The sequence below is a fragment of the Podarcis vaucheri genome, assembly GCF_965113315.1.
Source record: "Podarcis vaucheri genome assembly, chromosome: 13".
NCBI lineage: Eukaryota > Metazoa > Chordata > Lepidosauria > Squamata > Lacertidae > Podarcis > Podarcis vaucheri.
This window is the reverse complement of record NC_138751.1, coordinates 26,962,192-26,975,168: the sequence shown is the minus strand read 5'-3', so window position 1 is coordinate 26,975,168 and position 12,977 is coordinate 26,962,192. Positions and strand designations below refer to the sequence as shown.

At 40.7% G+C, this 12,977-nt stretch overlaps 2 protein-coding genes across 2 annotated transcripts in view; one reads left to right on the top strand and one right to left on the bottom strand.

The window, feature by feature from the left end:
* LOC309516597 (vomeronasal type-2 receptor 26-like) overlaps positions 1-12,977 on the top strand; it is a gene marked incomplete at both ends in the record, with an annotated part of 367,451 nt that overhangs the window by 84,874 nt on the left and 269,600 nt on the right. The window lies entirely within an intron of this gene.
* LOC309517523 (olfactory receptor 10A7-like) lies at positions 7,663-8,490 on the bottom strand (the record flags this gene model as incomplete). Its single annotated transcript, XM_082196748.1, has 1 exon — positions 7,663-8,490. One exon carries the CDS (start codon positions 8,488-8,490, stop codon positions 7,663-7,665), a length of 828 nt encoding a protein of 275 aa, XP_082052874.1.

Below are 12,977 nucleotides of genomic sequence, written 5' to 3'. Positions count from 1 at the left end.
GGAGCAGGAACTGTCTTTTGTGCTTCTTTTAGACACCACTTTATACAGTCTGGTCATGCTCAATCTGTGGAAATTATATAGTACCGGCAATCTAAAGTATACTAATTTATCTTTATTGCTTCCAAACATTATGATGAATGAATGATCATCTGTGAAAAAATAATTCTCTGTTCGTGGTCCTGGTCACCATCCTCTTAATGGCACCATTTACTTCCTTATTCCTTAGGGCATAGATAACAGGGTTCAGCATGGGCGTGATGGCAGTGTACACTAAAGCCAAGTATTTGTCACTATCCTGAGTATTAAGTGATTTGGGCCTTAGATAAATCAAGCTGCCACTCCCATAGTACAGAGTCACCACCAAGACATGAGAAGAGCAGGTGGAGAAAGCTTTCTGACGCCCTTCTGAGGATGTCATCTTCAGGATATTGGAAATAATCAGAGAGTAGGACACAATGATAAGGGAAAAGGGGGTGAAAATAACTAGGACGGCAGCTGTAAAGAGCTGCATTTCATACAAAGAAGTGTCAATGCATGAAAGCTTGAGGAGTGGTGGGATATCACAGAAAAAATAGTTAATTTTGTTTGATCCACAGAATGGCAGAGTGAAGACCCAAGCTGTCTGAAGCAGAGACACCAAGTTGCCCATGAACCACGAGAGGACAGTCAGTGAAAGGCAAACTTTCTGGTTCATGATGATCATGTATCTCAGTGGTTTGCATATGGCCACATAACGGTCATAGGCCATAACAGCCAGGAGGAAGCATTCTGATGACGCTAAGAAAAGCAAGAAGAACATTTGTGTGGCACATCCAGTGTAGGAAATTCTCTTATTCTCTGATAGGAAATTAACCAGCATTAGGGGGAGGGTCACCGAAGAGCAGCAAATGTCCAGGAAAGACAAGACCTTCAGAAAGAAATACATTGGTGTGTGAAGTGATGGATCTGCTATGACCATGATGAAAATGAGCATGTTCCCCAACACTATTATTATGTAAACCAATAGAAAGACAATGAACAAAAACAGCTGCAGGTCAGGATGATTCATTAAACCCAAGAGGACAAATCCATTCTCTCTTGTAGCATTCATTGCTCTTGTTTGACTCTTCTGGAAGAAGAAAAGAATGCAAAATGTGTTAAAGGAAGCTTAAAATAACATAGGTAAAGGTAAAGGTAAGACTCTGGGGTTGCAGCGCTAATCTTGCTCTATAGGCCGAAGGAGCCAGCGTTTGTCTGCAGGCGGCTTCTGAGTTATATAGCCAGCATGACTAAGCTGCTTCTGTCAAACCAGAGCAGTGCACAGAAACGCCGTTTACCTTCCCACCAGAACAGTACCTATTTATCTACTTGCACTTGACGTGCTTTTGAACTGCTAGGTGGGCAGGAGCTGGGACCAAGCAACGGGAGCTCATCCCGTTGCAGGGATTTGAACTGCCAACCTTCCGAACGGCAAGCCCTAGGCTCTGTGGTTTAGACCACAGTGCCACCTGCATCCCTTAAAATAACATAGGAAGAAATAATTCCAATCACTGAAGCAGTAATAAAGTATTTGCATATTTACTGCTGACAGTAAAAGCAGCAAGAAAGCACTGTGAGATTGCATTTTGTTTAGTTAGTATTGTATGTAGTCATCAGACTGTTAGAAAGCAAAAGTTTCACATTCTTAGTCAACATGATGCCTTCATGATGTTTCAGACAAAATTCCTATTAGCCCCAGCCAGCATTGACGTGCTTAGAGATTATAAGATTTGCTGTCCAACAGCATGTGGAAATGACAAGGTTTGGGAAGGCTGCTCTGGAGAACACAGGACAGAAACCATTTAGAGATGGCTTCTGCGAAAGAGATGACAGAAAACCACTGGATCTTTGAGAAGCCACATGTTAAAAATTGTTTCTCTTAATAGCCACATCCAAAGATTTCATGGAACATTTGTCAAGATTAGGACAGTATTCTTGCAACATCAGGGCTGTTTTAAATAGCTCTACATAGCCTCAATGATCACAGTGCAATTTGTTCACATGGAGTGACATATTGCATAGCGGGGCATTCTTTTCATATTAGCACAAAACTGCTGGAAGAAATAGCATTTCTGCTATTGTCATAAATATAACTTCAAGTGATCTAAATTAAGTGAACAAAAAAACCACAAAAAGAACACACCCAACAACAACCAGACAATACAGCACTGAATTTTGGTGGAAAAGATGAATTGCAGAATGTAATCACTGTTATTTTTAATGTTGCATAATCCGGCTGAAGTGATTTTTTTGTGCCATTGTTTTTCAATGGAAAAGATAAGTGTTCCCTCTGAAAACTGTTCCTAATAAATAAATTTGGGGAAGTAGTTATTTTTTCAATCATTTTTTTTTAAGTATGAACATGGTCCACCCAAAATTAAAGGCTTTTCAGTCACACTTATTTCATCAAGGGAGATTTAAAGACCATGGTGATTCTGTCTTTGAAGTTACTGGCATACGGTGGTGCTTAAGACATGATTTTTTCCTTATACATTTTATCACCGAGAAACCAACATGATAGCAATAGTTTAATAAATCTCACTCTTACATAGAAAGCTTATTGTGTATGCATTCATGCAGTATTAATTATCATATAAACATTTTAATCTTATACACACATACTTGAGTAGGTCCCTTTGAACGTGGTGGGACTTACTTCTGAGTAGACAGAAAATAGAACTGCATTGTAGATCAGGTTGAAGTCAAAATACATTGGATCTTTCTATACAGGAAAACAGTCTTGGTTCTTTCTCTTGTTAATTTTTTTGTAGTAAAGAGTCTCACTTACCAGCATAATGAACGCAAATAAACACCAGTGCAGGAAATGCCAGCTGATATTTCATAGTGAAGCAAAATAAAACCTTGAAAGAGATGGAAATGTGGATGGGTCAGGTATTTCTTCCACACCCAACTGTTCAAATGAAGAAGAAAATAATAATATAAAATAATTTTTCTAAAACAGGGAAATTTACTTTCATTTCCCAATACATTTCGGATTAAAAAATACTGAAGAGTGAACAATATTTAGTCTCTCTTACTCTCATTACTTTCCACTCATAGATATCATCTGCCTATAGGATGCGCAGACTGATTTCAAAGGCATGTCTCAGACTTCTGTTTGCCCCTAAGGAACAGGACCGTGAAGGAACCTTGGGGGTTTCTAATAAAGTTTACATCCTGTTCTCTATCAGATAAACTTTTGTTTCATTTTCCAGCAATAAAAGTTAATTGAATAAGTTATAAAAGTTGTTCAATGACTTCCTCCCACTTTGAAATACCATTTTCAATCCCATTTGTCTTATTCACATTATGAGATCATTTCCTTCTCATTTGTTTCACAACGGTCATCTGCTGTAAGAAACTATGGTCAGTAGCCCATTTTGGCTCACCAGTCAGTATCATTCTGGGGAGGTGGAGACTGAATTATGTGACTTCAATTGCAGGCCTACAATGAGTCTGCAAATGTGCAATTGTATGTGCATAGGGGTCCTTTCACATGATAAGGAATCCCAATTCCATAAATTTCAGGATTCCTAATTGCATGAGTAGGGCCCCTCAAGTGTACCTTTGTACGAGCAACAGTCTAAACTCCATGCAAACTTTCAAATGAATACAGATACATTGCAGTAGACCCTGTTTTTATGATCCTGCTTCTAACCCCTGCCCACCCCTTGACATGAAAATCAATGAACTCAACAAGTTTCATAGCACAAAAGTATTCTCACAGTCCCTTAGCTCCTATTATAGTGCATTAAGTCCAACTGAGCATAGCTCAGTGCTACTTGCAGAAGATCTAAATCTGTGGTATCAACCATTTAGAAAGCTTGGGCAGCAAGTGATCACATATATCAGTCATCTGGAAAATCCCATCCACTAAAGGTAGGGAGGTAGCTATTTAAAGCCATACCTCTCTGAGCTCATTGAGGTCATCATCAATGCCACCTTTCCCATTGAATTCTCTTGATTTTCCTCAATAATGCCAGAATGTGACTGAGAGAAAAAAGGACACCAGATATCCAGGCTATCTTGCTTTTCTTCTTCTTTTATTTTAAAACTAGGGAATGCCTGCTCACTCTGGTCACCAACCCCACCTACCCACCAAACCCTTTGACAACCCACATCCCTCCATACCTGGCCAACACATGCTACTTTTACACCTGACTAAATCTCCTTTCCTTTACAAATCATCCACCCCTCCCCTATCCGGTCACAGCTCATCACCCGCACAACTTGCTCCAAGCCTCGCCTCCCTTCACCATTCACCCCAACTCATTTAATAAAAGGGTAGGAGTTGTGCCCTTCCTGGGCTCTGGGAAGGTCATGGAAGGAGCCCTCCACTTTATAGAGGTATGGTTTTGGTAGGATAGTACTTTCTTGATTGTGAAGGGCACCATACACCCTTACTGTATTATCAGGTGCTGAATTAAATATGAAACAGGGGTACCAACTTGAAGAAGATATGTTTTGTGGTTTCTTAATTGATATATTTTCTAAAGGAGCATACTTGTATTTAAATTACCATACTTGTCATAACTCTTAAGCTTAAAAAACACAGAGGACAGCTAACAATGCTCTTCCAGATGACGCTTTACCTAGTGCACCATCAAATATAATCTGTAAGCCTTTGTTTCTTTCTCTCTTTAATGCTGCTTTCTTTCTTTTTAACATACCATGGTAATGTACCACTTGTCTGGAGCCACAGTGCCAGAGCGCCAGAGGTAAGGTGGTAGCTGGCAGCAAGGGGATGAAGACTGGGCAGCAGTGTACCGCATGTCGCTATGGTGGTGAAGGGTGGCGGTGATGGTTTGCACGATTTGGAAATTTTAGCTTCAGCAATTAGATTTGGTGAAACAGGAAACTAAGTTATAAGTAAGAAAAGGTTGAAACTCAAAGTAATATTATGTTTAACTTAAGGTACAAGTAATTGATAAAAAGTATTTTAAACCCAAAAACATATTATCTGAAAGGTACAAAATAAGATATGAAACAAGGTAATAATTTGCTGATATTTTTATTGTAAAGAACACAGGGTGAGGAAGATGTGGGGAAGTCCAGTAGGTTGTACAAAAAAGTTTTGGAAAGTTGGTTTTCTTCTTCTTTTTTTCTTTTCTTTTTTCTTACTTCTCTCTTATATTTCTTATATCTTTGGAGTTTGTATCGGAAAAATGTAATAAAAATATTATTATTATTATTATTTTTAAAAAAGGGTGGCGGTGATGGGAGGGGGGCCAGGCACCCAAAACAACATTTTGGGGGTGTCCAGCCTCCTGGGCCCCCTGGAGTTGGCACAAGGGCCCGGCTCTGATAAGGGAGCCTGTTGCAGCGGCACCTGGTCACACCCCCTGAAAAAATGTGCCCGGAGTCACAGCCCCCCCCCACTATGCCACTGATTCATGGGGAGGTTCCACTCAGCATTACCTGCCACCCCCTGCCACCCTTTTCCTGAGCTGTCAGTGTCTCCTAGCAACCAGGGAATGCCCTGCCCTGGCATGGCTGTCCATCTCCAAGGTGACTGGCAGAAGTATGGAAGCTGAGCAGGGTGTGTTAGCCTGGCAGGGATCCAGCACTGATAGTCCATAAAGTACTTCATGGTTATGGAAGCATTTCACAACCTAAAGAGCCACTGGCAGCAGGGCATGCCTTCTCCTCCTCCATGCTGGCTTCCTTTGGGGAACATATAATGCTGTATATGAGACTTCATTTTTCTCCTGTCATGTTCCCCACACGATTCTCCACCACCCATGATCAACTACTTTGTGGACAGCCCCTCTAGGTGAGGAAGGCTCCTCCCTGCCCTGAAAGATGCACGTTGCTCTCATGTACATCATGTGACTTGCATGGGAGCGTAGCCCCAAAAGACATGTATCCCAATTTCCCTCTGCAGGATGTTAGAGGGCATGTCATAGGGCAGTGGTGGCGGACCTATGACACCTATGGCACACTCTGAGTGCCCTCTCTGTGGGCACGTGCGCTGTCACCTCAGCAGGGCTGTACCTTCCATGCCAGCAGCGGGGGAGGAGGAAGAGAGGAGGGCTCGCACGCACCGTCCAAAGCCTGCGGTACCAGGGCCTGGCGAGCGAGCGAACGAGGGACTGAGCAGGCATTGACTTTTGATGTGCCAGGGCCTCCCACCAGTCTGTTTTTCCTACTCAGGAGTAGACCACCTTGAGTTCAGCAGGGCTTAACTCCCAGGTCAGTAAGCATATAAAGATGGCAACCTAAGAAGGGGTTGTTGGGTTTACATGTTTGCTGGGCTTTCCAGAAGCCAACAGAAAAATTCATTCCGTGGAGGCTGTGATCCAACAACAGCTGAAGAAATGGCGAACAACAACAACAACAACATCATAATAATAATAATACTCAGACCACCTGGCTGGGTTTATTTCTTTATTTATATTTATTTGTATGTGCGCACACAGACAATCATTATTATATCATATTAAGAATTGGGGGAGGGTGGCTCTTAGTACAGCCCTCCAGTGTACACTAGTGGCCAAAATTGTGGAACCTTCTGGGAAAAATGTATTTTCAAGGTATGATGACTCATAACACCACTTTGTCTGGGAGTAATACCAGTGCTTTTTTTTCTGTGGGGACGCAGGGGGACGCATACCCCTAAACATTTTGTAAATTTAATGGGAGAAGAAATTCACTGTATTTATTCTTCCCCATTTGAACTGTATTTATTTCCCCCCCCGGTGGTGATTTTGAGTCAAAGTGAGACATTTTTTTAGAAGAAAAAAGCTCTGAGTTATGCCATAAAATTATATATGAATGGAAAGATAATTTAATGAAGAATGTAATGCAATAACTTTTATGAAGGATTATTTATTACAACAACAGTCACAAAGAAGAAAAGTGAAAAACAGAAAAAAATGGGATATACTGGTTAAATTGCCATGTTGGCACTTTGCGATAAATAAGTGAGTTTTGGGTTGCAGTTTGGGCACTCAGTCTCTAAACGGTTTGCCATCACTGTAGTAGTGGGTCTCCTAACAACTCTCAAAACTCTTAATAAACTACATCTCAAATGATTCTTTGGGGTAAATCAGGATTGTTTTAAATTTATACTACATACTTACTAGTCATTGAATATGATTTATGTTAGTCTGATACAACTCCATGCTTACAGCTATTTTAATTGTTTTGCAGTTACAGCTAAGAATACTATGTGGTCATTTTTATTACATCTTTTTACAATTTCAAGGAATTTTTGCATGTTTTTGTGTAACTTCACCCCCTCTCATATATCCCCCTTTTTTGTAAGGGAAAACTGAACAGAAGGGGCGGGTTTCCATGATGTACTCTGTACCTAGTTGTGATTCAATTAAGTATTTGCTGTTTGGGTCTGTGCTTTGAATGGCTAAGACTAAGTTATGCATATACAACAACAAAATCCAGTACTCTCCTACTTGGTCTGGTCTGTTCTTTGAATGGGGAACAATTGAGGTAGCTGCCTGTATGACAAAATCCAATTTCAGCATGCTGTTTACTAGGAGCAGGAACTGTCCTTTGTGCTTCTTTTAGACACCACTTTATGCATTCTGGTCATGCTCAATCTGTGGAAATTATATAGTACCAGCAATTGAAAGTATACTAACTTATCTTTATTGCTTCCTAACATTATGATGAATGAATGAATGATCATCTGTGAAAAAATAATTCTCTGTTCCTGGTCCTGGTCACCATCCTCTTAATGGCACCATTTACCTCCTTATTCCTTAGGGCGTAGATAATAGGGTTCAGCATGGGTGTGATGGCGGTGTACACTAAAGCCAAGTATTTTTCACTATCCTGAGCATTAAGTGATTTGGGCCTTAGATAAATCAAGCTGCCACTCCCATAGTACAGGGTCACCACCAAGACATGAGAAGAGCAGGTGGAGAAAGCTTTCTGACGCCCTTCCGAGGATGTCATCTTCAGGACATTGGAAATAATCAAAGAGTAGGACACAATGATAAGGGAAAAGGGAGTGAAGATAACTAGGATGGCAGCTGTAAAGAGCTGCATTTCATACAAAGAAGTGTCAATGCATGAAAGCTTCATGAGTGGTGGGATATCACAGAAAAAATAATTAATTTTGTTTGATCCACAGAATGGCAGAGTGAAAACCCAAGCTGTCTGAAGCAGAGACACCAAGTTGCCCATGAACCATGAGAGGACAGTCAGTGAAAGGCAAACTTTCTGGTTCATGATGATCATGTATCTCAGTGGTTTGCATATGGCCACGTAACGGTCATAGGCCATAACAGCCAGGAGGAAGCATTCTGATGCCCCTAAGAAAAGCAAGAAGAACATTTGTGTGGCACATCCAGTGTAGGAAATTCTCTTATTCTCTGATAGGAAATTAACCAGCATTTGGGGGAGGGTCACCGAAGAGTAGCAAATGTCCAGGAAAGACAAGACCTTCAGAAAGAAATACATTGGTGTGTGAAGTGATGGATCTGCTATGACTATGATGAAAATGAGCATGTTCCCCAACATTATTATTATGTAAACCAATAGAAAGAAAATGAACAAAAACAGCTGCAGGTCAGGATGATTCATTAAACCCAAGAGGACAAATCCATTCTCTCTTGTAGCATTCATTGCTCTTGTTTGACTCTTCTGGAAGAAGAAAAGAATGCAAAATGTGTTAAAGAAAGCTTAAAATAACATAAGTAAATGTACCCATGGCCATTAGGTCCAGTCAAGGACGACTCTGGGGTTGTGGTGCCCATCTCGCTCCCAGGCCGAGGGAGCCGGCATTTGTCTGCAGACAGCTTCTGGGTCATGTGGCCAGCATGACTAAGCTGCTTCTGGTGAACCAGAGCAGCACACAGAAATGCCGTTTACCTTCCCACTGGAGAGGTACCTATTTATCTACTTGCACTTGACATGCTTTTGAATTGCTAGGTGGGCAGGAGCTTGGACAGAGCAACGGGAGCTCACACCGTAGCGGGGACTCGAACTGCCGACCTTCCAATCGGCAAGCCCCAGGCTCTGTGGTTTAGACCACAGCGCCACCACCACCTGCGTCCCTTAAAATAACATAGGAAGAAATAATTCCAATCAATGAAGCAGTAATAAAGTATTTGCATATTTACTGCTGACAGTAAAAGCAGCAAGAAAGCACTGTGAGATTGCATTTTATTTAGTTAGTATTGTATGTAGTCTTCAGACTGTCGCAAAGCAAAAGTTTCACAATCTTAGTCAACATGATGCCTTCATGATGTTTCAGACAAAATTCCTATTAGCCCCAGCCAGCATTGACGTGCTTAGAGATTATAAGATTTGCTGTCCAACAGCATGTGGAAATGACAAGGTTTGGGAAGGCTGCTCTGGAGAACATAGGACACAAGCCATTTGGAGATGGCTTCTGTGAAAGAGTTGACAGAAAACCACCCGAGCTTTGGCAGCCGCATGTTAACAAGTCATTTCTCTGAATAGCCACATCCAAAGATTTCATGGAACAATTGTCAAGATTAGCACATTAACGTTGCAACATCAGGGCTGTTTTAAATAGCTCTACTCTACGTAGCCTCAGTGATCACAGTGCAATTTGTTCACATGGAGTGAGTTATTGCATAGTGGGGCATTCTTTTCATATTAGCACAAAACTGCTGGAAGAAATAACATTTCTGCTGTTGTGATAAATATAACTTCAAGTGATCTAAATTAAGTGAACAAAAAACAAAACAAAAATCCAACAACAATCAGACAATACAGCACTGAATTTTGGTGGAAAAGATGAATTGCAGAATGTAATCACTCTTATTTTTAATGTTGCATAATCTGGCTTTTTTAGTGCCATTTTATTTCAATGGAAAATATGTGTTCCCTTTGAAAACTGTTCCAAATAAATAAATTTGAGGAAGTAGTTATTTAAAATAAAAACATTATTTAAAAGTATGAACATGGTCCACCCAAAATTAAAGGCTTTTCAGTCACACTTATTTCAACAAGGGAGGTTTAAAGACCATGGTGATTCTGTCTTTGAAGTTACTGCCATACAGTGGTGCTTAATACATGATTGTTTCCTTATACGTTTTATCACTGAGAAACCAACATGATAGCAATAGTTTAATAAATCTCACTCTTACATAGAAAGCTTATTGTGTATGCATTCATGCAGTATTAATTATCATATAAACATTTTAATCTTATACACACATACTTGAGTAGGTCCCTTTGAACGTGGTGGGATTTACTTCTGAGTAGACAGTAAATAGAACTGCATTGTAGATCAGGTTGAAGTCAAAATACAGTGGATCTTTCAATAGAGTAAAACAGTCTTGGTTCTTTCTCTTGTTAATTTTTTTGTAGTAAAGAGTCTCACTTACCAGCATAATGAACACAAATAAACACCAGTGCAGGAAATGCCAGCTGAAATTTCTTAATGAAGCAAAATGAAATCTTGAAAGAGATGGAAACGTGGGTGGGTCAGGTATTTCTTCCACACCCAACTGTTCAAATGAAGAAGAAAATAATAAGATAAAATATTATTCCCTAAAACAGGGAAAATTTCTTTCATTTCCCAATACATTCCTGATTAAAAAATACTGGAGTGAACAATATTCCTTCTCTCTTACTCTCATTACTTTCCGCTCATAGATATCACCCCTCTATAGGATGTGCAAACTGATTTCAGAGGCATATCTCAGACTTCTGTGTGCCCCTAAGGAACAGGATTGTGAAGGAACCTAGGGGGTTTCTAATAAAGTTTACATCCTGTTCTCTATTAGGTAAACTTTTGTTTCATTTTCCAGCAATAAAAGTTAATTGAATAAGTTATAAAAGTTGTTCAATGACTTCCTCCCACTTTGAAATACCATTTTCACTTCCATTTGTCTTATTTACATTATAAGATCATTTCCTTCTCATTTGTTTCACAACGCTCATCTGCTGTAAGAAACTATGGTCAGTAGCCCATTTTGGCTCACCAATCAGTATCATTCTGGGGAGGTGGAGACTGAATTATGTGACTTCAATTGCAGGCCTACAATGAGTCTGCAAATGTGTAACTGTATGTGCATACTTTTACACTTGACTAAATCTACTTTCTTTTTTTTAAAAGAATTTTTATTGGTTTTTCACCTTTTATAAACACATAAACACACAAAAAGACAAAAGACAAAAACATGTATAATTTCAGAAAATCTTATTTTCCTAACCCTGTTCCCTGACTTCCCCCCACCCCCTCTCTTGCATCCCAATTCCCAAAATTCTGTCAGCAAATTGGTATTTCTCGTCTTAACCATCTTAATATTACGCCTTTTATAAAAGAAGATAGATTTTTTCTAAGTTGGACCCAAGTTCCCTTCCATCGATTTCCCATTTTATCTTAGATGAAAATCATATTTAACTAAACCCCACTGTCTTGAGTGTTTTTTTAAAAAAAACATTCTTCCCTCCCTCCCATCCCCGGTTTTCGTCCCTTCCAAGTGTATGTCCAAAATAACAGTTCTTAGCCTGGGTTCCTCACGTCCGAGGCTTTCAAGTCTCTTTCAGTCCCTCTCCACCGGTCTTGTTGGTAATCCTCTTTGTCGGTCGTCGAATCTCGAAAGAGTTCTATCACCATCAACCCATAGTCTCTTCCCATAAGGGTATTTGGAAACAGCTGCTGGAAAATTTCCACAAAACCTGCATCTTCAAAATCAAAGTCAGAGTCACAGTGGAGGCCCCAATTATATTTTTTTATTTTCAGTTCCTGTATTCCATAAATTCCCGGGACCTCCACTTTCATCTTTTGCATCTTTCGCAGATTGGTGGTAAATTTACTCCAAAAGTCTCCTTGTCTGTTTCCCACAGGTGTCAATTTCTGGTTGGTACTTTCCAACTTTACTTTCTCTTTTTCTTGTTTTGACTCTTCCACTTCTTTAAATGTCATTTCCGATGCAGCTGTGGATACTTTCTCATTCAGGTCCTCATTACATTCAACAGAGCTGCTTGTTCCAGAAGTCAAGGTCATAAGTTGTTTATTCATAGCCAGACTCTGTTCTTGTAAGATTCCCACCAAATGAAACATTCTTTCGATTTCCACTAGTAACTTTCCATCCACAGCCATTGTAATTTCACAGAATTCCCCCTAGAGGGAATCTGGTTACTTGGTATTCTTTTTTTTTTCCAACAATCCTCTAACTTGTTGTTATTACTTTGTTTCCAACAATTTTAGTTCAATTGTAACTCATTTTGGTCCAGAGGGAACTTAAATAAGAATTTTTCCACTCTAAACTGACCGTTTGACAGCTTTGACAGCTGTCAAACACTGCACCTCCTGCACAAGCTCCAAAACAGGACGCTCCCGGGCCCGGGAGGGGGGGTTGTTTACAGCAGAAAGAAAGCTTCCAAAACTCCACTCTCCAGCTCAAAATTTCTTTTTACCAAATCTTGGAAGTTAATGTCTTTTTAACTCACCCCTCAAAGGGTAGGCTCTCCAGCTTAGTTCTTATATCGTTGCTTTGGATCGTCTGCAAAGGGGGGGGGTGCGGACTTCCTTTTAGCACACCCCCGGTCGTCTCCAATTCACGGGATAATATTCTTGAAACCAAATTCCGTCTTACTCACGGGTTGTTCTTTTCAGTCCAAATTTCAAGGAAGGAAGTCAGCGCTCTCCAGTCATGGCTCGCGGCTTTGCTCAACCGAGGTAGCGATCGACTCTCAGTGCCACGCCACCCCCCGTATCCTCTCCGCAGCCTTTAAAAAGGCTCTTCGTGAATCGGGGGGCGCTTAAGGCACCCGCCGAGTCTTCAGTCCGCAGGCTTCCGCGCCTGCGGTTTTTAAGGGTCCCCGCGTCGCCGGCGCGGCAAAGACCCGTCCTCAGTTGAGCCGATTCCCTCCGGAGCTCGGAGGGAATCCGCCATTTCCAGATCGCGCCAACCCGGAAGTCCGACTAAATATACTTTCCTTTACAAATCATCCACCCCTCCCCTATCCCCTCACAGCTCATCACCCGCACAGCTTGCTCCAAGCCTCCCCTC